The 27,281-nt window shown below is 57.1% G+C and overlaps 1 protein-coding gene across 5 annotated transcripts; it reads right to left on the bottom strand.

Moving 5' to 3' along the window:
* Positions 1–1,758: 1,758 nt before the first annotated feature.
* Positions 1,759–26,640, bottom strand: VWCE (von Willebrand factor C and EGF domains). 5 transcript variants are annotated; one of them, XM_045183145.3, is made up of 22 exons: positions 26,503–26,640; positions 23,840–23,934; positions 23,629–23,718; positions 23,192–23,320; positions 20,899–21,015; positions 18,993–19,109; positions 18,000–18,128; positions 16,893–17,329; positions 16,725–16,818; positions 15,410–15,492; positions 13,839–13,926; positions 12,315–12,400; positions 10,995–11,112; positions 10,421–10,506; positions 8,961–9,057; positions 7,840–7,922; positions 6,652–6,742; positions 6,487–6,569; positions 6,255–6,338; positions 6,026–6,116; positions 5,366–5,418; positions 2,628–2,740 (listed from the first exon to the last, which is right to left on the bottom strand). In XM_045183145.3, exons 1-21 carry the CDS (start codon positions 26,610–26,612, stop codon positions 5,396–5,398), a joined length of 2,331 nt encoding a protein of 776 aa, XP_045039080.2. In that variant the 5' UTR covers positions 26,613–26,640; the 3' UTR covers positions 2,628–2,740; positions 5,366–5,395. The 5 variants fall into 5 exon arrangements, with proteins under 5 accessions (XP_045039077.2, XP_045039078.2, XP_024430248.2 ...); XM_045183142.2 differs by lacking the exon at positions 5,366–5,418 and having other exon boundaries at positions 1,759–2,740; XM_045183143.2 differs by lacking the exon at positions 5,366–5,418 and having other exon boundaries at positions 1,759–2,740; positions 8,961–9,053; positions 10,441–10,506.
* Between the last annotated feature and the right edge of the window lie 641 nt (positions 26,641–27,281).

Here is a 27,281-nt window from a genome sequence, read left to right as displayed (position 1 = left end):
GGCAACCCTGAGGCATGTGCTACGTGGAATCCCAGAGGGTCCGCAGAAGGACTGGGCAGCCATTACCCATAGCAGTGACCCCTCTCTCATGCATCTCGACTGCTTTTCTTCCCTTCCCCGTCTCACTTCCCCCTTCTTCACCTGCTTCCCAGGGTCACCTCCCAGGTCAGTGACTCACACACACCTAAATACTGATCTCTGGGTCTGTCCTTGGGGGAGGCCAGACCCTGCTAAGGTGGTCACGACCCCCTCTCATCAACTGTAGCTGTCAACCGGCTCTCTTAAATTCCCACAGAAGAACCCAACCAAGTGCAATGTGAAGGGACAAAGCCCAGCCTGGGAGTCAGAACAGGGCTCTCCCCTCCAGCTCAGCCTTCATAACCCGTGCAACCGCAGGATGCTCTCCGAACCTCTCGGAGCCTCTGTGGTCCCAGCTGTAAGTTGGCGGGGGTGGGAGGGGTGGGTGAGGAAGGGTCCAGATAAGCATGGTTTTGTACTTGCACCAACCTGGGGAAATGTCTGCGGCTGTCCTCCTGCCCGCTTCCCCGTGCTTTTTTATTTTGGGGGCCCTGTGCATTTTTTTTAAACATTTGAAGTAACATCATTTACTTGAGTTCTGAGGGGGGGGCGGGGAGGTGAGGGGAGACTGGTGTCGAAACTTGAATTGCACCCTTTATTAAATAGTGGGTAACGAAGGGACAATCAGCCCTGACTTTTAGCCTCTGCCACGGGGACAGCTGGCTTGTTTGGGAAGTTGCCACGTGAAGGCAGCGACTAAGGCAGCCGGGGTCCTACACTTTCCTCCAGAAATTAGATCCCAGGTGGCATCAGGAAGCTGGGTGGCTGCACAGTGTCACATGGAGGCACCGCCACAACTCCACAAGGGAGGGTCATGGTCCCACCACAGAGACGAAGGAGCCGAGCCCCGAGGTCCCTCAGCCGATCTCAGCTGAGCAGGGCTCAGAGCTGGTCAGGGCGCCCAGCCCTCACCATTAAATTAAATACCACCCTTCATGTCTAAGCCCTTTGCATCTCTCAGCACTTTATTCTGCAGCCCCCTCGGGCTTCTGTGGCAGCAGGCGGGTGACATGGTGACATCATAGTTCCCTGTCTTCCATCTCCACCTGACGTGCCCCATAATGACAGCACTGTCCTCTTTCCACCTGTCATGGAAACTAGGCTGCACCACCCAGACCCCCCCTTCACACTGACGGGCTGAATCCCCCAGCTGCTGGGAGGGTTCTCGGCCTTCCTTCCGCCTTCGTGGGGAACTGCCTCGGCTGAAGGGAGCTGCCTCGCCAAGGTCACACCACTTTCCTGTGGCAGCCCAGATGGGCACACAAAGCTGTCCTCTTGCCCTGCCTCAGGACAACTCTGGAGAATGAGGCATCCAGCCTCAGAGCTCCCCAAGAGGGCTGGCTGAGGCCTGGAGACTTGGGGCAGCCCATCTCTCCCTCTCGCCCACCCCACAGGTGTTGATGACAGGGACCAGCTGCCTGCTGCTTCCTTCCCGCCCAGGGAGCCCAACCTGCAAAGGCCTCTCCATCTGTCTTTTCCCTTCTCACTTCAGGAGTCTCCTGGCGTCAAAGGCCACCAGGGGCTTACACCAGACACCTCCCCAACACAGCCCCAGTCTGGGACAGGCCTCTCTCTCAAGCAGGAAGTTGGGGTGCGGTGCGGGTTTACCACCTGTGGGCATGGAGTTTTCCCACCTTTCCAATGAGAAGTGAATGAGCGAGTCGGGCAGCCCGGGGGAGACCGAGACAGCCTTTAATCAGGAAACCTCAGGTGAGGACAGTGACGCTGGTGGCACAGTCCCAGTGGAGTCCCAGGCCCTCACCCCTGACCCTCCTCCTCCAGAGGAGGGAGCTCAGCAGCCCAGCCTTCCTTGAAAGAGGCCGGGCCTCCTAGGGATGATGCTGCCCTGGGGAAGGCATCTGCTGACTCCCACAGAGCATTCCAAATGCTTCCTGGGAGCAAGGCGATGTCAGCCCTGAGGGTCTGCCACGCCCCAGGGGTCTGCCATGCCCCCAGCAGCCCTGCAGGAGTGAACCTTGCTGGCCCCTACAGTGTTCCTGCACACTCCCAGGGCCACTGGCAGCTTCCTCTGTCCAGCATCTCCCAGGCATGGCCCTGAAATGGAGGCCTCCTTACGCGGTGGGCTCCTCTTTGTGTGAGGTCCCCCTTGTGGGCTGCTGGGAGCCAGGGCTGGCGGTAGCCACAAGGGCTGCAGAGAGTCTGGAGGTAGTGGGAGAGAGTCTGCGAGGCCTGAGGAGGGTGGCAGGGGTCTCTGAGGGGCTAGGGTCTGCCATGGAACGGGCTGAAGCATCATCAGTCAGGACGGTTGCAGGCAGAGAAGGCTGCCTGGCCGCTGTGTGGGCCCTGGAGGCCGAGGTCAAAAGCTCTGGAGTAACAGGAGGTGGCCCAGGAGCCCCGGGAGAGGCTGGAGGTAGAGTGGAGGCTCCTGGAGGGATGGAAGGCCCCGGGGAGGGCCCCACGGGGGGCGAGGGTGAGGCCGGGGCTCCTGAAGGGCTCCTGGGGAAAGTCTGAATGTCAGACACGTTGGTTCCTAAGAGGAGCTGGAGGAAACGGAGTGCTGGCCTCTGAGGCAGGGCTGCTGGGGGCCCCGGGCAGGAGCTGCAGTTGATGGGGGCCTCAGGGTCTCTGTGGGGACTCTGAGCCACGGTGCTGAACTCCATGTTGCTGGAAGGGCCGAGTCCCCGCCTTTCTTCCAAAGAATCTAGAGACAAGTGGGGGAAACAAGAGGCACTGTGGTTCTCCCGAAAGCTGAGGCTGCTCTCAGATGAGTTGCATGGGGACAGATGCCCAAGCTCTGTCCTCTGTGGGTCCTCAAACACCTGGGGAGGGCCAGCCGGTGCCTGTCTTGGGGTAGAAGAGACCAAAAACACATGATGGGGCCCTAGCCAGTGTGGCTCAGTGGATTGAGCACTGGCCTGTGAACTAAAGGGTCACCGGTTTGATTCCCAGTCAGGGCACATGCCTGGGTTGCAGGCCAGGTCCCCAGTAGGGGGCGCGTGAGAGGCAACCACACAGATGTTTCTCTCCCTCTCTTTCTCCCTCCCTTTCTCCCTCCCTTCCCCTCTCTCGAAAAATAAATGAATAAAATCTTTTAAAAAACATAAATGGAAGGAGGCGGTTCACCAAAGTGGCTGTGCCAGGTGCTGGCTCTGTGATGCTGTGTGAGGCACGTAACCCCCCTGAGCCTCCACTCCCTCATCTGTAAGCTGATGATCACACAGGACGGACTAAAGCGGTGCATGGGACATCTCAGCCTAGACCCGATGCAAACTGTGGACTTCCGGTGATTCAGCTTTGTGGATTCAGCTTTGCTGTGGACCTAACACTGCTCTAGTAAAACTAAGTTTATTGTAAACTTGGGTCTGTTTGATTTGTCTTTTTAAGTCTCAGCCCGGAGCCCAAAACATCATGAGGGCTTAACACACAGTAGGGTTGGTGGGGGAGGGGACAAGTAAAGGCAGGAAGAGATGGGCAGAGAGCACATGGAGAGTGAGGAAGCAAATGAAGAAAATGTTAGGAGGGCATGATTGCAGAAGAGAGGGATGTTGTTAAACACATTAAAACACTGGACAGCCCTGGCTGGTGTGGCTCAGTGGGTTGAGTGCTGGCCTGCGAACTGAAAGGTCGCTGGTTCAATTCCCAGTCGGGGCGTGTGCCTGGGTTGCAGGCCAGGTGCCCAGTAGTGGGCGTGCAAGAAGCAGTCCATTGATGTTTCTCTTGCACATAGCTATTTCTCTCCCTCTGTTTCTCTCTCCCTTCCCCTTGCTCTAAAAATAAATAAAATCTTTAAAAGAAAAATCCTGGACAAATGACACTTTGAAAATTGTCAAAGGACAGTCATAGAACTCTATAAATATACCCAAAGCCACTGACTGTGCACCTGGACTGTGTGAATCGCATGGCCTGTGAACTACACCTCAAGCAAGCTGGGTTTTGTTTTTTTTTGTTTTGGGGTGGGTTTTGGGGGGGTTATCAAAAAAAAAAAACAACTCATATTCTAGTTCAATAAAAAGTGGTTTGTCCTTAAAAGGAATTCTCATGAGAAAAAGTCACATGGAGAACAAACTGAGGCCTTGTGCTTCAGAAGAGCTGGCTCTGAACCTCCCTTCTTTGGGCCTCACTTTCCCCATCTGGAGGGAGGAGAGCAGAGTGGGAAGCAGCAGGGGAGAAGGGATCCGGGAGGCGGGGCCTTGAGTCCAACACCAGCCAGCACAGCACAGCTTTAAAACAGACACTTAAACGCTCTCAGCCTCTAATTCCCCATCTGAAAACGGAGATGATACAACAGCCACTCTCAAATATTCCCAGTAGCATTTAAATGAGACAATACAGGTAAAACGTTCCACACCCTGCCCAGCACCTTTGCTAACAACTGGTCTCTAGGCAGCCTGGGGAATAACACCTATCAGCTTGTAGGGCACTTGGCCGTGGTTAAACTGAAGAAGGAACTATAAAGCTCTCGGTGGTTCCCAAGGTGGGCTGCACAGGCTCCGCCGGTTGTCTCCGGCCCCCCACTCCTGACAGCAGCTCGTCACCTGCAGACCTGAAGAGCTGCCCTACATACAGAACATCCTCTTCAAAAGCCCAAAGGCATTAAAAGCTATTTTATACGTGAGGAGATCCAGGCCACGAATCAGTGGGAAAACTCACTGTCTTCCTGGAAGTTTAAAAACCGTAAAAGAGCCACATTTGAGGTGCTTTATGGACATGTGAAATTGGAAAAATTGAATTGCATACATTGAGGGTCGAGTTGGTGGGCATCTGGGGAACCGGCCACCTCGCGGTAAGTTTCCTCTTTCTCCAGGACCCCATCGGGTAACACGCTGCCGTCAGACTGTGCCAGTTCCCAAACCACGCTGACGCCCTGGGACCCTGTCACTCCATCTACTGACCACATGTCCGAATGCAACTCACAAAATGAAAACGAAGTGGTCTGGCCCTGGCTGGTGTGGCTCAGGGGATTGAGCGCCAGCCTGTGAACCAAAACGTCACCAGTTTGATTCCCAATCGGGGCACATGCCTGGGTTGCGGGCCAGGTCCCTAGTTGGGGACATGAGAGAGGCAACTGACTGATGCATCTCTCACACATCGATGTTTCTCTCCCTCTCTTTCTCCTTCCCTTCCCCTCTCTCTAAAAATAAATAAATAAAATCTTAAAAAAAAAAAAAAGCTGTCTGACTAAAGATTTTTCACCATAAGTCCATTATGGTTAGAATAAAAAAGAAAGAAAGAAGCCACCTAAATGTCAACCAAAAGGCAGCAGGGATGCCAAGTATGTTAACCAGGACATTTGGGAGCTTTTCAAATGACTGGCTAAGGGCCACACCAATACTTCAAAGCGATGTGTTCCAGCAGGTCATCTGGGCCATGTCTCTTCCTCTGGAAGGAATGAACACAGACAAACACCAACAGCAGAGAAAGACAAACAGGTGAGAATAATGCTCAGCAGTCAGGACAGCATAGGAGCTACAAGCATCGACTCCGGGCTCAAATCCTGGCTCTGCTGCCAGTCAGCTGTGTGACCTGAGCATGTCGTTTCCCCTCTCTGTGCCTCAGCCTCCTCTCCTGGAAAACAGGGATGACAACAGCACCTGTCTCCACGGGCTGCTGTGAAAAGGGAATGGAGCAAGACATACAATGTCCCCTGACATGTGAGTGCTCAACACCTATTAGCAACGGCCCTTCTGCAACGTGGATTCAGTCCCTGAATTCTTATTTTTCAAAAAGGAAGAAAGCGGAGGAAGAGATTAAGGAAGGGGATAATGGAGAAGAAAGAGGCACTGTAAACAAACCCACTTGTCACACAGCATGTCAGGGGGTGGCATGAGGAGCACGGATGAGGGTCGTGTGTGGCCTTGAGCAAGCCACGTCCCCTCTCTGAGCCCAGGGGCTCACACCCAGGGCTTGGCGAGGTCTACGTTCCTAGGAGGAAGAGCAAACTGGGAGAAGGCGGCGGAGGAACTCCGGGACCCAGAGGCCTGCTTACCTGGGCAGGAGGTGCAGCAATGCCCGGGGGACACGGAGGGGTCCGCGCAGGCCGGCTGGCAGGGGACCTTCTCACAGCTCACCTCTCCCAGCTGGGGAAGCAGAAGGGCACACGTGAGGACGCCCAGAGCACCTCGCCCACCCGGGGCAGCACCCCCAAGGGCCTCTGGCACCAGCAGTGGGACCCACGGGAAGATCCGGGGACAGAGGCTGCAGTGCCTGGCCCTCACCTGAACAACAGGTGAGGCCAAACGCAGCAGGGTGGCCTTAAGGAAACTGCAAAGAGGAAGGATACAGTCACATCCAAAGGTATTCTGGCAGGTGATTAAAGTTGAAGAAAGTTGAAGAAAGGCAGGAAAAATATGGGCTTACGTGGGCGAAGGGGCTCCAAGGTTTGCAAAGGGATGAAAGGCAAGCAGCAGCCCCTGGCCGGAAAGCTCCCAGTTCCCAAGCCTGGCTCACCTGGCACATGCACTGGGTACAGGGCTCATCATCCAAGGTGAACACCTGGCCGTTCACCACCTTCCTTCCCTCGTAGTTGCAGTCTGAGGGGGCAGAGGAGACAGGGGCCCTTGAGAGCCAAGGCCCACCCAGAAGCCTCGGACATGGGGTAGCGGTCCCACTCACCTCGGCACACTGGGCAGCACTCCCCGTCGGGGTGGAAGGGGTAGGTGCAGGTGATGGGGCAGTCCACGGGCGAGCAGGCCACTGAGCCCAGCTGCAGGACACAGAAAATGCACAAGGCCCTTCGTTCTGGGGGGCTGATGGGACCCTCAGGGAGGACAGGTCACATAGCCACAGAGTGCCCATCAGAACCACCAAGGTCGGGGGAGAGGTCCGTGGTGGGGGCAGGGGAGGGGGGTCGTTCACTCAGTCAGAGTCTGTCTTCCTGCTAGGACGCAAGCCCCACAAAGCCAAGGGCCTGGCCTTGCCCACAGACCTCATCTGTCAAAGGCACCTGTTGAACAAAGCCATGAGCTGCCCAAGAAAGGTGAGCACCAAACCCCAGGAGAAAGAAGGGCCCAGGAGCCGAAGCTCCCCGAAGCACATGGCTGTGAATGAGCGGGGTCACTCAGAGGCCCAAGACGGTGGTCACCCGAGTTTCTCGGTCTTCCTGCAAACCGTCCCTTTTCACGCTGCGCCTCACCCTCCGCCCGCATGCCAGCGAGGATACTCCACCCGCAGCGAACGTTCCAGCGTGACGAGCAGTCAGGGTTTTCGTCCCAGTTCCGGACACTACCTGGCACTACCGCCAAACGTGCTTTTTTGGACTAGTGGGCAGCATGGGGTGGGGGAGGGTAAAAGTGTGCTTCCTGGAGCACAGGTTCCGAGTGTGAGAGCTCGATTCTGGGCACCGCAGTTCACAGGCTGCGGGGTCTTGCCCTGGGTTTCCCACCTGGCAGATGGAGAAGATGGTGGTGCCTACCTCCTAGGATGCTCCCGAGGACTGACCGAGCCCATGCATACGAAGGGGGCTGAGAGCAGGCATGACCCACGCCAAGAACCTGAGATGTGAGTAGAGGGCGTGGGCCGGACTCCCTCACTGGCACCCTGTCACACTCTCAGGACTGCCCCCAAGACCCGCCCTGGTCACCAGAAGCAGAGGACTTTGCCAGGGCAGGGACTGAAAAATGGCCCCCCAGCCCTGGGTAAATAAAGATTCGCCCTGGGCAGGGCTGGAGGAAGTCGACTGTCACCAGGACCCAGAAGTGACCTTTCTCTTGGAGGTCTCTGGACTTTGCCTCCAGGGTTCAGGAGCTGGTGGCAGTCCCCGGGGAGTTTCCGCAGACAGGGGTCAGGTCTGGGTGGCCGTACCAGGCAGATGCAGCTCAGACACGGGTCCAGCACAGACGGAAAGGTCTGGTTGTTGTGGAAGATTCTGCCTGTGTAGGTGCAGCCTACCAGAGAGAGCACACAGTGAGCGCCAGGGGGCATGGGTAGGGGGTGGCTTGGGGAGGGTTGGTTAGTGACCAGGCTCCTGCCAGGGTCAAGGTCCCAGGCTGATGGGGGAGCAAAGGTCAGTCCAACTGCCTCCTGGGCCAGTTGCCCCAGAGTTGGGGAAGGGACTGAACACAGGTCCTGACTGGGTGCTGACCTTTTCGTGCTGGATTCAGCAGAGGGGTCAGTGTGTCTTCACTTCAGGGTCCTCTCACCCTCCCAGTCCCCACCTCCCTGCTCCCCCGCCCCCCAGGATAAAGCGTTTCCTCTTCTCCCCTCACCAGGTGGATCAGAACAGAGGGACTAGAACAACCTGGGAGCCTGGCACCACAGCCATCCTCTCCGCTCCTCCCCACTCAGCCAAACCCCACCTTCCAGAACATTCCTCCACACCTCTCCCCTCTCTGTCTCCTGATGCCCAGAGGCCCAATCTAGATGGTGCCTCCTTGATGGTATTTATCGCATACTAGTAAGTAAAAAACTAGATGATGAGACAGTAGGGAAATATTTTAAAGGCAAATATATGTACAACGTACATCTATTCTATATTAAATAGAAATATATATTACAGATATGTTATATATAGATGTAGATATTACATCACAAAGAGACTAGAAAAACAAAACCATGAGGTTTAAAAGCGATAATGGGCCCTTCTAAATGTTCTACAATAAAACATGGCTCTTGAAACAAGGGGAAAGGTAAAAGTCACTATGAATAAATTATCACTTTCATCTGTTCTCCCTGGTGCTTGTCACCCGCCTAAGCTGTGAGCCCCCCGCATCTTCCCATCTGCCTGCAGCACCAAACAGGGCCTGCCAGAGGCCAATTCTCTACATCTGAGCCTGTTTCCTCATCTGTGGATGGGCTGCCCCGCGGGGCAGTTGTGAGGATGACCTGAGATGAACCCCGAGTGCCGCTTCGCACGGAGGGGCCCAGCGCGGGGAGCCCAAGGCGACGGCGGGGAGGGGTGCTCTGCAGCCCCCACAGGGAATTACCTGCCGAACAGTCCGGGCAGCACTGTCCCGGGATCCGAATCGGGTGTGGGCAGGAGTCCACGCAGTCTGTCCTCCGGCAGCTCACAGAACCATCTGCCTGAAGAACGAAGAACTTCACCAAGATCCCACCTGCGGCACCAGTCTCCGCCTCCACGCCCCACTCTACCCTCCCAGTCCCACCCCAAAAAGCAGCAACGAATTGGCCGAGGCTTACCCCAAAGGGCACCCTGGTGCAGTGGGAGGTGGCAGGTCTCCCCCAAAGGGGACCAACTACTTGAGAAGGGGGTGTGGGCCTTCCAAAGTTGCCCATATCCAAAGAGAGGGAAGGTGCAAACTGGGGTTCAGTCTCCTCGGCTTCCTGTCCCCCCCTACCCGGCCACAGCAGCCCCGGCTGTGCCGTCACCACCCTGCCCCACCCCCAGACTCCGCTGTCAGCGCTGGAACCCTGGCTCACCCCACACCGACAGAGTGTAACACTATCCTACATTTATACTCCACCTGCAATGTCTATTTCAGAGGACAAAGGTGCCATGTGATCTTTCTTTCCCTAAGAATCTGAATGTTTATGAACGTTCTGCGTTACTTTCTCACAAGCCAAGGCCCAGATCAGTCACAAAGGAGAAAGAAGGCAGCAGACACACTACCCTCCCAACTCTAATTACAACGAGCCGTCTCTGTAAGGGTCTGAGGCTGTTTAACAAACGGCACATCAAAGGCCGTGAAGGCTGTGCTTCCCACACGCTGGTGTGCACCGCCCCCCCCCCCCCGCACCCCCGCACCCAGCGGTAAAGTGCTGCTTCTGCACCGCAGGGCTGGGCAGCCCCGAGGCTGTGCATGTCTACCAGGCTCCCCGTGATACCCACAACAACACCAAGGGCACAGGGACCTCGCTTTGAGACACAAAGGTCTAAGAGAATCAAAATTCTTTTACCATAGAAAGGAAAACCAACGTGCACTTAAACAATGAGCTAAAACAACTGTGCTTCCTGGCAAGCAGCTAAGTTGGCATTTCCATCCATCTGACTCTAAAACTCAACACCTGGTCCTGACCCACTTCTGATCAGACAAGCTCACGTGATTCACCTTACTGATGAGAACACCGCAAGTTCACAGAAAAGACCTGAACAACTGGCTGCCCCAGCCCCTCACTTATCTGGGCCGGGGGAACCTGCTATGAGGACTCCACCATGGCACGCTCAGCAGCACACACGGCTCTCAAGGCAGACAGCCACGTACCCGTTGCCCTGAGCAGTCTACCAAGGACAGAGATGCTGGGTCCCAACCTTGTCTGTCTAAATGGAGCCAACAGCATGGGAACCAGACTGAGTGCAGGGCGGGTGGCCCAGCATCCGGAGGGGCAGGATGCCCCAGATACGAGCACCCGGGGCCGGGCGAGGGGCCTGCTCAGATGAGGCAGGGGCAGCGGGAAAGCAGCTGAAGGCGCGCAGGTTGTCATTCACCTGGCAGATGCATAACTCACAGGGATCACCAGGAGACCAGATCTGTCCAACCGGAAACTCAACCCCGTTGTCGTCGAGAGAGCAGCCTGGCCGGGGAACAGTGAGGGAGAAAGGAGGAGTGGGCAGAGGGCCCGAGGAGGGTCCTGAGTGCCCGCCGGACCTACAGCACCGCCCAGCAAGGACAGACGCCTGCACTCATTCACGCCGTGTAGACAGCTCTGAGGGTGTGCACTCAGCCCAGGGGCTCCCCCACTTAGAGAGTGTGCCCTCCAAACCTGCACCTGGTGTATACAAGGCAGTCACACAAACATGCACGTCCATACGCACACACACACACAGATACACACAGAGAAGCCACTCACACACACACATACAGACACGCGCACAAATACACAAACACACACTGACACATATTTACGCAAACACACACTCACACAGACACACAGGTAGATACACACACACACAAACTGACACACTCAGACTCACTCTAACAGTGCAAGGGGTGCAGCCCAGCCTCCCTCCTCGAGGGCCTGTGTTGGGCGCATCCCTGGGACACAGGGCTGGGGGCCCTCACCTGTCATGGGCATGGGCTCCCGGCAGGTGAAGCAACACTGTCCAGGGCCCAGCCACCACTCCTCACGGGGGCAGTCCAGCTCTGGACATGGTGTGAAGGAACATTCTACTTCCCCATTCTGGAAGAAAGCCAAAGGGTATGGGCCAGTGAGGGCAGTTCCCCAGCCCTGGGCTGCCATCCCCCTCCTAAGAGTGACAAAGAAATCTCCAGGGAGCAGGAGAGAGGAAGGATGAGTCCTTCCCTGGGGGCTGGGGTGAGGCTGGTGGGTCCTGGGAATGTGCCAGCTGCTTGTGTGGAGGGTGCCCGGCCTGCCCTGGCTGCAGCCACCAGCATCTCTTCCCCTCACGTCTGCAAAGCAGCTTCTGTTCAGGCTCCCCGCTGCCTGCTCTCTCTCCAATCTGCTCTCGCTCTGCAGCCAGAGAACTTTCTCACGCACCCATCTGATCACATCACTCCACCACTTAAAACCTTCAGCAGCGCTGCCAAGTCCAAAGCCCTCAGCCTGGCTGGCAAAGCCTTTCACGACTGAGCCCTAGGCCCCTTTCCCTAAGTACTACCCTTGGCCAAAGGGGACCCTGTCTTCCAGGTGCCCAATGGTTCCTTCACCCCAGCTCCCCGGGGAGCAAGGAAGCATACACAAGAGACTGATGCTTCCTGGGCTCTGGACTCGCCCGTCTGTTGGTGCCTCCAGAAGCCCGGGGTTATCAGCCTGAGCCCCAGTCCTCACTGGGCTCCCTCCCCTGCCCCTCCTGCTTCCCTCACCTCAGAGCCCTCCCTCAGAAAGTAGCTTCCACCGGAATCCCGCCGCAGGCCCTGCTTCTCAGCATCTAACCCAAACACAGTCCCAACCCCTGCCTGCAGCCTCATCTCTTACTTGCCTCTAGTCGGGTGTGCGTTCTGTGCGACACCCAGAACAGCTGCCCTCCGCGCCCTCTGTTGCCTCCTGCCCCCTGCCAGGCACACCTGCCTCAGCTCCTCACCTGCTCAGTACTGGTCATCCCTCAGGTCTCGCCTTAGAATCTCTCCCTCTGAGAGGGTTTCCCTGAAGCCTGCAGTCTGGCTAGGAGCTCTGGTCACCTGTCCATCATCCACCTAGGCTGTGGGGCCCCACTACTCAGCATTGCTCCAGGCACACAGCAGGTGCTCTGCAAACAGCACCGCTGAAGGATGAACTTCCAGGAGCCTGCGGAAGGCCTTGGTGAGTGCAGGCCTCTTTAATCCCTTGCTGCCTCAGTCCCTTTTCCTGTGTGGCAGCCCCTCTGCTCCTGGATATGTGCTGTGCCCTGCACCCTCCCCGTCACCCACCAAGTCAGCCCCTACCTGGCAGACACAGGTGGTGCACTCGTCACCGCCCCCACTGAACACAGCCCCATCTGCATACCACCGGCCGTGGAAGTAGCACCTCACTGCGGAGAGGAAAGGGAGAGGCAGCTCAAGGTTTGGGTGCAGAGAGCTGAAGAAAAAGGGGGGAAAACGGGTGGGAGACCCTGGGGAAGCTCACACACTCCCACAGCACAGCCCACTCCCGAAAACCTCACTCATCTCCCCTCCAAACCCCCGACAAAAGAACACTATTACTTAAAAATCGACCGACAATGAACCATGTGTAAAATAAGGTCCTTAACCAAAAGGGCGAGGGAAGCCCGGAATAACTCTAGAGGAAGAGGAGAGAAGAAGTGGAAAAGGACCGCGCCAGACACCTGAGATGGCTCAGGGGACCGTGCCATCCAGGGGCGGCTGGGAGGGTCCAGTGGGGGCCTCCCATCTGAGGATCCTCCACAGGAATAAACAGCCTAAAACCTGCCCAGGCCCACGTGGCACTCATCAGAGTGCCCTGGGTTCGAATCCCACCTATCCAACCCACTGGGGAGTGACTTCCAGCAAGACACTGAAGCTCACTGAGCCTTCGTTTTCTCATCTGTTCAGTGGGGTTGATAACAGTTCCTACCTCCTAGGGACTATATCACCTATTCAAAAAAATTTTAATTAAAAGTAATACAACGGTTAAAAGTTAAGAAACAAATTTTAAAAGTATGCCAACTTTGGAATCAGGCAGACTTGAGTTCAAGTTCTGCTCCTGTACTAACTGGCTGTGTGTCTTTGGGCAGAGACTTGACCTCTCTGAGCCTCAGTTTCCTCATTGATAAAATAGGGCTATGAACAGCACTCCCTCAGGGCAGTGACACCCAGATTTGGTGAGATCAAGGTCTGGCAAGTGTCCGCACAGCAATGACACAGAGCCAGCAGGGAGTATTAGTGACGGTGATGAGGTCATCCCGGGAAAGAGAACCAAATTTTTAACAAAGAACCAACTCACTAGTCGGGAAGACAAGGCCCCCCTCTCTGTCTCAAGACAGAGGACTGCCAAGAGTGGGCTCGGCCCCCTGCCTGCCTGTGTTGAGGGCGCCTCCGGGGGCAGGGGCAGCGGGGCTGTGAGCCCAGTCTAGCACCCAAAGCACTGTGCACATGGGAGGTGCTCAATTAAAACAGGCACTTTGAAATGCATCACTTGATCTGAGTGTCTAAAGCAGAAATCAATCTCCTTCCTCTCTCCCCCACCCAAAAAGACACCCCTCCCCAGAACACACAGAAAAGCTGACTTCGCCCTGGCTGGTGTGGCTCAGCGTGTCCAGCGCCGGCCTGCAGACTGAAGGGTCTCCTGTTCAATCCCAGGTCAGGGCACATGCCTGGGTTGCAGGCCAGGTCCCCAGTAGGGGGCAGGCAAGAGGCAACTGATCAGTGTTTCTCTCCCACATGGATGTTTCTTTCCCTCTCTTTCTCCCTCCCTCCCTTCCCCTCTAAAAAATAAAATAAAATCTTTTTTAAAAAAGCGCTAATTCTTACCTGGAACACAAGTACAGCAGTCCGATTTCGGGGAGGCCTGACATGGGCCAGGGGGACACTCGGGGGAGATGCAGGAGACGTTTCCTGCCTGAGGAGGTGAGAGAGCGCAGTGGGCAAGGGAGGGGAGGAGAACCAGGTCTGGTGCCCTTCAGGCCCATCGAGAGCCAGCTCGCGCCCCACCCATTTCACACCACAGCTTGGGTCTCCTGTCCAACACAAAAGCCTCCTAAAGAAAGCCTGAGAAAGCCTTCCCAGACCTTTAACTGCCACCATGGTCACAGAAGGGACAGTCTGCTGGGACCCAGTGCCTGCAGCGTATTATGGGGCAGTTAGAACATCTGCGTTTCCAGAGCAGGCCACTTGCTGGTGAAAACAAGGCGCCTCGCCCTCCGCAGTGCTCCCTTCAATAGCATGTGAGGGCTCTGGAAGGTGCCAAGAAGCGCAGGACAGAGGCTACTCCACCAGGGACACCTGTCAGTGCGTCTGGGTTTTGAACCAAGTGACTACATTAGCTAGTCAAAGAATCAAAGTTTAAAAACTTGAAGTTAAGACCAAAAAGCCCCTGGCTTTGGAGCCAGCCAGCCCCGAGTTCCAGGGTCTGCTCCTCCACTAACGAGCCGAGTGACTCTTGGCAAAGTGCGTCACCTCTCTGAGCCTCGGTCTCCCCACCTCCCGGGGATGCCAAGGATTACGTGGAAGGAGATCACCCACAAAAGCGCTCGGCCACTGCACGTGTGTGGCACCCAGGAAGAGCTCCACAATGGGTGTGGTGGCTGTCTACGTGTCCCACCCCCGATCTCACACGGCAGCTTCGGTCACCACTGCCAGACCCAGGGCTGCTTTTAAAGATGGTCAGAGAGGGGCAGTGAGGGTTGGTGGACAAAGTCCAGGCTTTGGATGCAGACAGACCTCAGTTCCAATCCCACCTCTGCTCCGTCCCAGCCCCGGTCTTCTCATCTGTAGAATAGGGACAATAAAGCTGCCCTTGAAGAGCTGGCAGGAGCCTCAGGGGGGAATCAGGTGAAAAGCGCCAAGGGCCACCATGCCTGGTGCACACTGGGTGCTCATAATCAAATTTGTGTGACTGCCTCTGGCAATGTCTGGCACGCAGTAGGTGCTTCATAAGTATTCTCGGAGGAGTGAATTTTCCTAGAGCAAAACACTCTTCACAAACTGAGTCCGGTAATGAGACTCCTCCCTCCCAAACGTGGGTGCCTTCATTGTGCTGGCAAATATTTTGCCTGGAGAGAAAAACAGCCTCCCCGGTGGGAAGTTTCCAAGGCTCTTTTGTCCCCTCCCCTTCCTAGACAGATGGACCCTGTTTGCCTGTTGGCTCTTCTCTGCTCAGCGAAGCCTCCCTGATTCCACAGACCTACAGGTTTCACATCCCACCCACGCCTGCCCCCGCTTTTGAATCCGACAGGTTTTGACCAAAATCTACAACCTGGGAACTCTCCCTCCATTCAGCCAGCTCACTCTAACCTCCAGTCTTCCCCCCTTCCTCTAAAACCCCCGAAGGCTAAGAAAACACCCAGGAGGTCTCCAGGCCTCGGGAACCCTGCGATGCTCACCAGGCAGACGCAGATGGTGCAGTTCTCCGTGGGAGGGGAAAACACGGCCCCTTCGGCGCGTATGATGCCACTGTGGAAACAGCCTTGGGGAGACAGACAGGAGCGGAGGAGGCATCAGACCTCTTCAAAGCAGAAGCTTGCAGTCTCATTCCTTTTCCAAGCATAATGTGCCTGGAACCTTCTCTCACTGGCCGGGACGCCCCAGGAGTGGCGGATCCAGGTACCCAGAACTGTGTGGTCCGGAGACCCCTGGAGAACTACCAGGAGACGTCCCCATAGGATGTCCCTGGGGGTTCTGTGCAGGCCTGATAAAACCACAGCTGTGCTGAGAGTGTGGCCTTTTATTCCATTTAGGTGGGAAAGGCAGCCAGACAGCCCTGGGTTCAAAACCTGGCCCGCCCGTTCAGTCACCCGAGCGGCTGACACCCTTGGACACCCTTGGACATGTCACTCAAACTCTCTGGGACTCAGTTGTCTTTACTGTAAAATGGAAATGCCACCATGTGCCCTGCGGGGGACTTAGAAGGACCCACAACCTCGGACGTAAAGTACCCAGCACTTTGCCTTTAGGGCTCAGTATGAAGCAGGGACACAGGAAGAGGTCATGATTATCTTTCAGTAGGTGTCTTTTTATTCTACCTGGTAGGAAGACTTTTCACTGCTGCCCAAAGTGCAGCAACCGCAGCATCTGATCGCCATAGAAATGCAGACGCTCGGGCCCCTCCCCAGCTACGCGGAACGAGAACCTGCGTTCTAATGGCAGGGAAGTGTGTGCACGGGGTTTTGAGGAGCTCTGTTGAAGGACTTGTTAAGATTTGGGGTCTTTCTCCTAACAGCAATGGGAAGCAAAAAAAAAAAAACTGTAAGCAGATTGTGGGAGAAATTCAGAAAAGGGGAAGAATTTACAAGCGATTCCTCCTCTGGTTATAGGACAGGGCAAGGCAAGTGGACTGCAGAGTGGAAACGCAGAAACTCACTGAATGAATGAGTGAGCGAGTGAAAGGATCAGAAGGGATCCCCAGGAGATGAAAAGTTGCCCTCGAGAGAGATCACAGCACAGACCAGTGGTTCTCAAATTGTGGTCCCCTGACCAGCAGCCACCAGCATCACCTGGGACCTTGTAAGAAATGCAAATTCCTGGCCCTCCCCCACACCTGCTAAATCAGAAGCTCTGGGGGTGGGACCCAGGGGTCCCCCTTCAGGTGATTCTGAGGGATGAGGAAGTTGGAGAATAGCCTTTCAGCTGCAGAAGGCTGGGGAAGGGAAGAGGTGGGACCCTGTGGGCACTCACAGCAGCCCGGAGACCAGCTCCCACCTGCACACGACGGACAGCACTCCCCGTCTCCGGCAGGGATGGGGTGGGAACAAGCAGCTTCACATGTCACCTTTCCACAGGTCACCTCCCCATCCTGGAAGCAGACGTTCCCATGACCATGAGGCCCCAGCACCAGACCAGGGCAGCCCCAAGCACCCTCACACCCACCTCGCACCAGCACTGGGAACAGCCGGGCTCTGTCCAGTGGCTCCCAGACTCATACATGGCTCCCAGGTGCCAGCAGGCAGAGGGCCCTGGTGACGGCTGCGGGGCTGTGGGGCCCCTGGGCAAAGTAACCACCACCTTGTCCTGCAGTTGTGAGGGAGGTCTGAGCGTCCCTAACAGGGGGACACTAGGCACTGGGGTGGCCATCGGGGTGGACAGCAACCTTGTCGGGGCAGAAGGGAAAGCTGTTGGTAGTGCAGAGGTGGGAGATGGCAGGCAGGTGGTCCTGACGCCGGCTGGAGGCCCAGGAGCCCCCGAAGGAGGGCTGTGTCCGGGAGAGAGGGCAGGCCGGCCAGCCTCTGGGAGCAGCAGCAGCATCTTGGGTGGGTGGTGCAGGGGCTGCAGGATGGCGGATGGGGCTAGCACGGCTTCTGGGAACGCTGAAACGGAAGCACAGAGGCATCTTGAGGGAGGTGAGACTGGGGGCCTGAACTCAGCTCCACCACCAGCGTTGCTGAATGTCTCTGGGCCAGTTTCTTCAGCAACCTAATGGGTCTAATACCACCAGTTCACCTCTGAAGTGACGGAGCTGCAGACACAATCACACAGAAGGACCGATGGAAAAGCACCAAAAGAGCAGGCCCAGGGGAAAAGCAGGGCAGTGGCCCCGCTCCCCACCCATGTGTGGCTTCCTGGGACGGGACGCTGAGGCCTGGGAGAACTCACCACGGACTAGAAAGACCACCTTCAGTTTTTGTGTGACGTTGTACGTGTGCCTACAGGCGCACTGGGGAAGTACGGCAGAATGATCGGACACCACTGTCCAGAGTGTCTGTCCCTGGGAGCCCAGGTTACTGGGGCTCCTGTGTCACACACTCATTTTTTCCCCTTTTACCATTTGGGGGAAAGCAGAAGGGCTAGGAAAAAAGGAAGTGACGAGGGAGAAAGAATGGATAAAGAAATGGAAAGAGGAGGGAAGAAAGTGAAGCCTTGGAAATAAGATGTATGAAAACAAGAGTGGGGGGAGAAAGAAGAGGGTCAGGCTCTGGGAGGGCGGGGTCTAGAGCCAGGGGCGGGGCTGGGAGCTGGGAGGCGGGGCTGGATGCTCACCTTCACAGGACACGCGGTCTGCTCGCAGCCTGAAGCCAGGCCTGCACGTGCACAGGAAGCTGCCCACGGTGTTGTGGCAGGAATGGTGGCAGACTCGCCTCTCCTGCGGTCTCCGACACTCGTTAACATCTGCAGGAGAGCCCCGCTGCCAACAGCTGTCTTGTCGGGGCTACCGAGCCTTTCTTCCATCATCCCTTAGACCGAGTGGCTGGGGGAGTCTCCCTGCCCCAGGGTGTGGAGGTGACTCAGGTGTCTGGCAGTGGGGCTGAAAGCTATGCTAGTCCCCTTGGAAGGCTCCTACATCCGGGAGGCACTCAGTGGATGCACCAGTGACTCACCCCCAGCATCATGCAGCAATGATTAAGTGCTGGTGGGGATAAGCCCGCTGGGAATCTTATCTCCAAGCCTTCCACCATCCCACCTGTCAGGGGTAGGTGGTGTGGCCCCTTCTGGGAAAAAAGTAGTCTCAAAAACCACTGTGCTGCTCACGGTAGGCTTGAGGACAAACACCGCACTCTGCTAGAACAAGGACTTTTTTCAGGCCCATGGAACCCCACCTTCAACCCATGAGCCAAGCGCAAGACAAACATGCCGGTCCCTTTCTGGAAATTTCAGCTAATGGGCTGAGAAAACAGGGGTCTCCTTCTAAACCAGAGGAACTAAGGAAGACATAACGTGCTTTATTTACCAAGGGGAGCAAAGGCAGCCAAGAAAATGGGTGAGCAGAGAGGAATCCTGGGGTGTATCTGGGAGGGGGGGTGGAAGAGAAACATAACAGGATGAAAGTGGCACGTGGCCAAGCGGGGTCTTCCCTGAGGAGCCATGCCAACCCCAGCGAAAGGCAGGCTGAGCAGAGGCTTCAAGCGCTTACGGCTCCAGGGGACCAGGCGGTCAAGACTGCCGACCTTTCCCTGTCCCTGGGCTTGCAAGGCCTGTCCATCTTCCAAGACTGGCAGCCTAAGTGTGAAGACAAGCGGGTCCTCCCGACCTTACCTACACAGGAGTGCCGATTGCCGTGCAGGTGGAAGCCAGTTCTACAGGAACACCGGTAGCTGCCAAAGCTGTTTTTACACCTCTGCTGACAGGGGGTCCCGAGGCACTCGTCAGTGTCTGGAAGGGAACCAACGAGGCCGGAGCTCTTTCACCCATGGAGATTTGGAAATACGTGGTCCCCTTGTATCTCTCATTGGCATCGCCTGCCCCACGCAGGGCCGTGAGGGGCCATCTTAACCCCTCTCTTCCTCACTGCCCACATGCAGTGTATCAACTCCTAAGTCCTCCCCGGACCAGCCTTCTCTCCACCCCACCGTGATATCCTAGCCTGGCTGCCTCTGTCTACAGTCTGGAGAAAAGTGACAGCCTCGTGCATCACCCTACACAGCCTGCGGCACGTCCCGACCAACAGGCACCTCTGATCAGGCTACCCTCCCTCCTTGGCTCTCACAAGCCCCCCATTCACAAACCCAGGGCTGACCTTTGCACCTCCTTTCCTGCCCCTCGCCTTTGCTCTGGCTTAAATTCTTTCCATGTCCCAAGTGCACCACACTCTTGGGGGCCTCCCCTTCGTCCATGGTCTCTGGTCTGCTCAGACTGCCTTTCCATCTTTTCTGTCTGGAAAACTCCTACTCATACCTCAAAACTCAGCTTCCATAGCACCTCCTCTGTCAACGCTCCCCCATGCCAGGATTTGGAATTGTGAAAAACTGGAAATAACCTCCATGTTCATCAGTAAGAGAAGAGTTAGTAAACTATGGAACGTTTGCACTGCAGACTACCAGGTGGCAGTTACAAGGACAAAGCAGGTCTGTTGACCCTGAGGAGAGATCTTCAAGACAGACCGTTGAGCGGGGGAAAGGTGTGCAGAGAAAAGACCGGGTTCCAGTCCCAGCTCTGCCGTGATCTTGGGCAAGTCATTTAATTTCTTTGGGCCCCAGTGTTCCTACCAGGAAAATGGGAATAAACAGTACCAGCTTCACAGGATAATTTTGAGGGTGAGACGAGAAAATGCATGTGTAATGCTTAGCGCGGTGCCCGGACACAGCGCAGCTCAGGACAGTGAGCTGCTCGTCTCTTATTGTCATTTCTGTGTGGGTGTGCACGTGCTGGGGAGAGGTGGCCCGGCACTCGGGTGCCGTGTCCCCCCGGAATCCTATGTCGAAGCCATAACCTCCAGTGGGATAGTGTTAGGAGGTGGGCCTTTGGGAGGTAACCAGGTTTCGATGAGGTCTGGAGGGCGGGGCCCTCGTGACGGGATGGGTGCCCTCAGAAGAAGACACGCCAGGGATCTTGCTCACTCTCTCTGCCATCTGCAAGCCAGGAAGAGGGTGCTCACCAGGAACTCAACAGACCGGCACCTTGAACTTGAACTTCCAACCTCCGGAACTATGAGGATACGTTCTTGTTAAGTTGTTGGTGTTTTGTTATAGCAGCCTGAGCTAAGACGTCAGAGTTACTCTCTAAGGAGAGCAGAGTGCAGGAATGGAAGAGAGGGCCTGGAGCTAGCAACTCGTCAAACCTTTTCTGCAGTTGATGAAAATTTCAAACACACAGAAAATACTACTGCAGTATCAAGGGGGAGCTGTCGTCTTCGCTGCCTTGTTTACAAGTGTGTCCTTCCCTAACTTCTACAGAGAAAAGCCATCTTAAAAGAATGAGTAATTATTTTTAAAAATCACTCTCATCCTGCTCCTTTAGAGAGAGAGATGTCTCCTCTTCCCTGGGTCCCAACCTCGTTGCTTCTCTCCCCACCAGACTCGGGCAGCTGGAGGGCCGGATGCCTAACTGGCCCTGGGTCTCCAGAGCCTGGCCCAGCTGGGTCTGCAGGACCACAGGGTCCACATCAGAGCCCAGCAGCGGCGGTGACGGCGTCATCACCACCCAGCCCACCCGAGCCACTCACCTTGGCAGCTGTGGCGGTCGGCAGACAGCTGCATGCCTGGCCCACACTCGCACACAAAGCCGCCTTCCGTGTTCACGCACTGGCCCTCACAGGAGGAGCTCAGACATTCATCGATGTCTGGGAAGAGAGAAGACACCCTTGCACAGCCCTGTCAACATGGTTGGGGTGCTGGGAGGAAACAGCCCACATGGACCCTGTGTCCACACCCACCTGCCCCACCCCACCACGGGAAGAAAGACCAGGCACCAGGGGAGCCATCGCACAATGGTGGAAGCCCCAGAAAGAGGCGAGGAGTCAGGCCCCTCCCCTTTGACCCATGCAGACCGATGACCAAAAGGATGGCAGTTTCCCACCCACAGGGCAGCCCCACCAGGGCAGAGGGAACGGGCAGGAAGGCTGAGGGAAGCCCTGTAAACATTTACATAGTGTTGCCCGTGCACAGCAGTCCTGGAGGGGAGAGAGATGGTGCAGACCCCAGTGGGACTGAGATATGGTGCTGGCTCTCCAGATGGTGAGTCTGATATGGGAGGAGCCACGCACGACACACACCCACGAGAGACACTTGGCTGAGTGATATGGGCCCCACCAGGGAACCCCCGGCCACAGCGGGCGGGCGGGTGCTGGAGGAGAGATGGGCTGAGAGGACCAGGAGGCTTCAGGGGAAGGGGCCGTCAAGTGGAGGGAGTCTGAGGAAGTTCCGGGAGCACAGGGAAGACGTGGGGCCCAGCCTGGTTGAACTGGGGCATCCGGAGGCAGGGCTGGAGGGCTGGGTGAAGGCTCGGCTGGGGAGCACCAAGGACTCTGCAGAGCTTCTGCCCAGGGTGGGGTGACTGGATACAAGTAGTGCTTTGGGGAGGTCCTGAGGGGGGAGGGGACTGGGAGACAGACCTCTCCACCCCTGCTGCATCCCTTCCTCTTCCAGGAACCACAGCAGCTCGGGAGGACCCACAGGAGCAGCTCTGCCCACTGATGTCTGCACCTGGGTCTCCCACCGCCTGGCCCCGTGCCCTCAGGACACCTCCAGTCTCACTCTGGGCTCCTCAGGAGCATGCCCACTGCTTCCAAGAAGCCCACCCTGACTAACCCCATCCCACAGGGCTGGCTCAGGCTGTGGCCAGAGCCCCTGCCCTGCACTTGCTTCAACATCATTCTCTGCCTTTTCCTTGGCCCCATTTGCCTCTGCAGCAAGAAGGGCGGGCAAAAACTCCTCCCCATGAAAGACAATGGGGGGGAAATGAATGACCTCATCCTTCCTGAAGGGGACCGTGGGGCAAGGAGCCCCAGCAGCAAGACTCTCTCATGAGACGCTCCGACTCATCAGGTCTTCCGGGAATAACCAGAGATGCCGCCAAGAAGCCCTTTACTGTGGCATTACTGATGGCGGGGAAACACAGCAGACAAGCTTGGTGACGGCGACAGTGCTGGGTGCTCATGGTAGCCGCATGTGCAGCTGCTAAAAATTATGTTGTACGGACTATTTCATGCTCCCGGTGTAAAGTTTAGCAAGAAAGATAATGGACAAAAACTACAGACAAGACGTGATCCCAATTCTATAAAACACACAGATGTGCATGCTTAACACGCCCTCGTATACATAGAAGTACACGCTTACAAACACATGCACACCCAAGGAAAAGGGCGGGAGAAACCACCTCGTTTCTGTAACAAATGTCTCTGGGTAGGGGCCTCTGGGACCTGGTCGGTTTATTTTTCACCTACTACCCTTTCGTTACCATACTTTCCAAATGTTCCAAAATGAGTCATCTTTTGCTTCTGTATTCAGGGGAAGAAACATGATTTTTACAAAATCAAACCTCAGAAAGAGGCTTTCCCCTCTCTGGAAAGATAAGCAAGAAACTGGTCAGAGTGGCTGCCTCTGGGGAAGAGAACTGGCTGCCAGCAGGAACGTTTCAAAATCGTGAGCAAATACAACAATTTGGGGGTTTTGCTTCCCTCCTCTTTCCGAAAAAGTCACTCTCCCGAGGGAGCCTTCTGCGGACCAGCCTCCGCCAGTCCCACCCTGCACGTCCCCAGTCCCCGAGTCCGGTCCCATTCTGTCTGCGTGTAATACACTCTTACTGCCCCCTCCCCCTGCTCAGATCCTGCCCATAAGAGGGGCGGTGTAAATATCCGAGAAACAGCAGGAGGGTCCTACCCCTTTGGTTCACCTGCCTCCCTGCCCACTCTCAAAGTGCAGAGCTCATCCCGGGTCAGCTATGGAGGCCACCCTGGCAGGAGGGGGAGGGGACACAATTCCTGCCCACCCCTCCCCCACTGCTCCCAGGTGTCTCACCGGTACACCTGATGCCAACAGCTGTCTCTGTCATCGAGAAGCCCACAGGGCACACGCGGGCCACCTCCTGACAGCCGCCATGGTTACAGGTGAGGTCACAGCCGTACTCTCCGCAGGGCCCGTGGGCTTCTGAAACAGGCACCGCACACGTGAGTGCCTCGGTCCCAGCCGCCCCCACCCCACAGGGGCTCCTGAATTCTGGAGGCAAACGGGCCTGAGTTTCAGTCCCACTCTGCCACTTACAAGCCACGTTATCCTGGGCGAGCCACTAACCTCTGTGCCTCAGTGTCCTCATCTACACAGAGGCAATGAGAATGCCTGCTGTTCTAACAGGGCGGGGTGAAGATGATGTGCGAGGACCCAAGAGCCCGGGGTCTGGCACGTGATCTCAGTGTGAACAGAGTTCTTCCCATGAGCCCCTGCCCACCCCCAGTTACCTGGGCAGGTGGCCCCTTGCTCTCCATCCTGGCAGGAGCAGACGTTGGGAGCGATACAGATGCCACTCCCACAGCCAAAGGAGCAGAGGGCTGAGAGGAGAAACGGAGGTGAGGGGGTGGAGGCTGGGCCCCCAATCTGCTCCTCAGGCCAGTCCCAGGGAATGATCGCCCAGCTGGGGAGGGTGTTTGGGGCCCAGGGACAGGCACTTACGAAGGGTGCAGTGCCCACTGCCCATGGAGGGCGCCCAGCCAGGGCAGCAGCCACTCCCGAACCCTGAGAGGCAGACGTGGGGGCCCAGCCGCCTTCTGCAAGAGAGGAGAGAATACTTTCCACCTCGGATGGGTCTGCAGAGGAGGGAGAGCCTCCCAACCCAGCCAGTCCATCAGTCAACGGACAGTTCTTGAGACCCTCAGGAGAAGCAGCGGGAAGTTTCCAAAGAAAAATGATCCTGACAGCCATCCCTGGAGGCAGGACAGAGACAGAGGCACCAGTGTCCTACAGATTACTGTCACAGGAACACAGAGCAGAGTGGCCGGGGGGGGGCCCTCCGAGGGGCCTCGGTGTTGAGGAGGAAAAGCTGCAGTGGATGAAGAGCCCAGGGAGGGCTACCTCAGGGCCTTTGCACCTGCAGCGCCCTCTCTCAGGAAGGTCCCTCCTCAGACACACACCCGGCTCGTTCCCTCCTTTCACCCAGGTCTTCCTGCTCATGCTGCCTCCTCAGAGGCCCTTCTCGTCCACCCTGATTTTGCTTCATTCTTTCCATGACACTCACTTCCCAGGAGAATACATTACTTATTAACTTGTTGATTTTTTAAAAAAGATTTTATCTATTTTTAGAGAGAGGAGAAGGGAAGGAGAAAGAGAGAGAGAGAAACATCAACGTGTGGTTGCCTCTCACACACACCCCCACTTGGGACCTGGCATGTGCCCTAGACTGGGAATCGAACCAGCAACCCGCTGATTCGCACGCAAGCCCATGCTCAATCCACTGAGTTACACCAGCCAGGGCTTAACTTGTTGATTTGTTCATTGTCTGTCTCCCCGACGATTCCTGGAGGACAGGGCTTCGTCTTTTTGTTCACCTTTGCACCAAGAACAGTGCCTAGCACATAGTAGGTGCTCAGTACCTGGCGGTTGAGGGAAAGGTTGAGAAGGGAAGCCAGCAGAAGAGAAGAGAGAGGGCAGCCCCAGGGGGGCTAGACACATGTCATTCCCCAGGTGACATCTCTGGGGTGGGGGTGGGGACGCTGGCGAGCTGCCCAGAGGAGCTAAAGGGAACCAGGTGCTGGGCGAGGGCCAGCAGCACAGCCAACAGCCACTGAGCAAGTCATTTCCCCACCTCCGGGGGCACTGGACAACCGAAGAACCAGGTGATAACAGCATACTGTGGCAAGTGTCACAACAGGCCTGGCTATGCAGCCCAGAGTAGGGTCAGGTTTCCTGGAAGGCTGAGGTGGGGAAGAGGCGCAGGGGTGGCTGGTGTGAGTGCAGGAGGGCGCCCGGGGCAGAGGGAGCAAGGGGTGGGGGGGGGGAGGACAGGTCTGGAGGGAAACGGACATCATCCCTACAACTGGTTCTTTTGTGACAGGCTGGGCAGGGGGGGCCCACACGGCAGAAGAGGGCCAAGAACACCCTCCCACCTGCACTCCACCTGTTTGGAGGATGATGGATGGGAACAGTCTGCGGGTCGGGGCTGAGGACATGGATGGACAAGACAGACCCGCGCCGCCCTTGGGGAGAATAATCCGTGCCAAGTGTGACATGCAGTCTGAAAGGGACGCTCAGGGCACGGGGCAGCACGGAAACGACCGCAGAAGACAGTCCCTGGAGCCCAGAGAGCCTGTTTACTCTCTGAAGTCATCACAGAGAAGGAGGGGCCCTGGGGGTGGGTACTGACAGCGATGTCTCATCCACTGCCCTTGCTGGAGTGACTTTGTCAGCAGCCTAGGAAGGAGAAGCAGGCAGATCCAGCTCCTCCCACCCGGCTCTGAAAGGGACAGGGATGCCACCAAAGTGGCAGATGTTAGGATGCCCAGGAGCCTCCTGGGGCGGGCCGTGGCGGGGAGACAGGTGGCAGGAATGCTCTGAAACACGCAGAGCCTGCCGGATCTGAGCAAGAATTGGCGGTGTTGGTGGAACACACGTGCGAGCGGCACGGCCGCCCCCTGTGCACCCCCCTCTCCCTGGGCAGTGGCGGAGGGCCAGGCCGCCTGCTGATTCCGCGCTCCCTCGCTAGGAGCATCACGCACACACGCGCTCGGCTGCGGCAGCACAGCTCCAGCCAGGAGACCCGAGGGGAAGGCGGCATCGGTAGGGAAAGAGCACAGGGACAAACACCCCACCCCCCTCACCGCCCTCTCGCGCGTGCACACAGGCGGAAACCGAAACATAACCTGGAGAGACCCCGGTGGTTCCAAGGTCCACAGCGTGCGCAAAGCCTGAACACAGGGAAAGCTCCCTCCCAGGAGCGGCCGCCACCGCGGGAAGCCAGCCCCTGCCAAGGCAGAGGCACCAGCAAGTTCTCAAGAGAAGCCAGCCAATCTGGAGACCAGGTGGCACATCCCGGGCTCCCCTCGCCCCAGGTCTGTGCTGCAGAACGGACTCAGATGGGGTCATCCAGTGCCTGGGTCTCTGTTCTTCCCTCAATGTCCCAGCCAGGACAGCCCCGGACAGGGGCACAGAAGATGCACCCGTCCAGAGGCACATGCTGCAGTCTCTTTGTCCATCCCCCCTGTGCTGTGCCCGCGTGGACAGAGCCCCAGAGGGGAGCCCCTATTTGCAGCTGCCAGGGGCACCGAGCGCCCCTCCACACCTCCCCGCTCCACACCTACAGCGCCCCCACGGCAGGACGGGGGAGGGTCTCGGGTGCTTACCTCTCGGTTGCAAAGTGCCCAGGAGGCTTCCTCCCAGTGTAGCCGTGGGCTGGGGCCCCTGGCAGCAGGAGCACGACACAGGCGGCCCGGAGGAACAGTCCGGCCCACATGACCGGCAGCGGTGCGTCCCCCCGGCTCGGCTGGGCTCCGGCGCAGCGCACGGGGGAGGGGGCTACTGGCCCTCGCCCCTCCTCCTGGCGCCGCGGGGAGCGAACCAGCGAGCCCCGAGCTGGCACGCAGACCCGAGCAGGGGGGCTGGGGATGCTGAGAGGAGGGGCTGGGGGCCCGCGAGGGGACGCTGCACTAGGCTGGGGGGGGGGTCTCTGGCACCTCGGAGGGAAACACACAAAAGGCAGTGGACTCCTGCCTGCTGGTGGCCTCCAGGGTAGGAAGTGCGGAGCCCCGGGCGGGGTCAAAGATCAGGGACCCCCTGAGGGCGGGGTTTAGTCCTTGGCCCCCACCTCCTGCCCGGGTTTGGGAGTCGGCTTCCTGAGAAGGGCTGTGGGCGTCAGACTGGGGCCCGGGAAGGGAAGACTTCGGGAACAAGGCTGGCGCTGGAGGCAGCGCGTCCCAGGCATCGCTGGTCTCCGTGGAGCCCAAGACGCCTATGTCGTCCGAAGGTGGGAAGTGTGGAAATCCGTGCCCAGGACTCAGGGTCCTTCCACTGCTGGGCAGTCTACGCCCTAACTCTGGGTGAGTCAGAGGGTCCACCTGCTCCCTGGTCAGGGGAAACTAGCAGGTGTTGAACCCACAGACTCCTCTTTGCCCCCTTCTGCAGC

The sequence above is a fragment of the Desmodus rotundus genome, chromosome 5, assembly GCF_022682495.2.
Source record: "Desmodus rotundus isolate HL8 chromosome 5, HLdesRot8A.1, whole genome shotgun sequence".
Lineage (NCBI taxonomy): Eukaryota > Metazoa > Chordata > Mammalia > Chiroptera > Phyllostomidae > Desmodus > Desmodus rotundus.
Note: the sequence above shows the minus strand (reverse complement) of the source record. Positions and strands in the feature narration are given on the sequence as shown.

What these genes read in the sequence shown, in the direction of transcription:
- VWCE (XM_045183142.2), bottom strand. Translation starts at nt 26,612, where the DNA reads ATGTGGGCCGGACTGTTCCTCCGGGCCGCCTGTGTCGTGCTCCTGCTG. An exon ending in GTTCCCAGTGCTGGTGCGAG is followed by an intron (nt 16,819 to 16,892) that starts GTGGGTGTGAGG and finishes GTCTGCTTCCAG; the next exon opens with GATGGGGAGGTGACCTGTGG. An exon ending in GCACCATCTGCGTCTGCCTG is followed by an intron (nt 13,927 to 15,409) that starts GTGAGCATCGCA and finishes TCACCTCCTCAG; the next exon opens with GCAGGAAACGTCTCCTGCAT.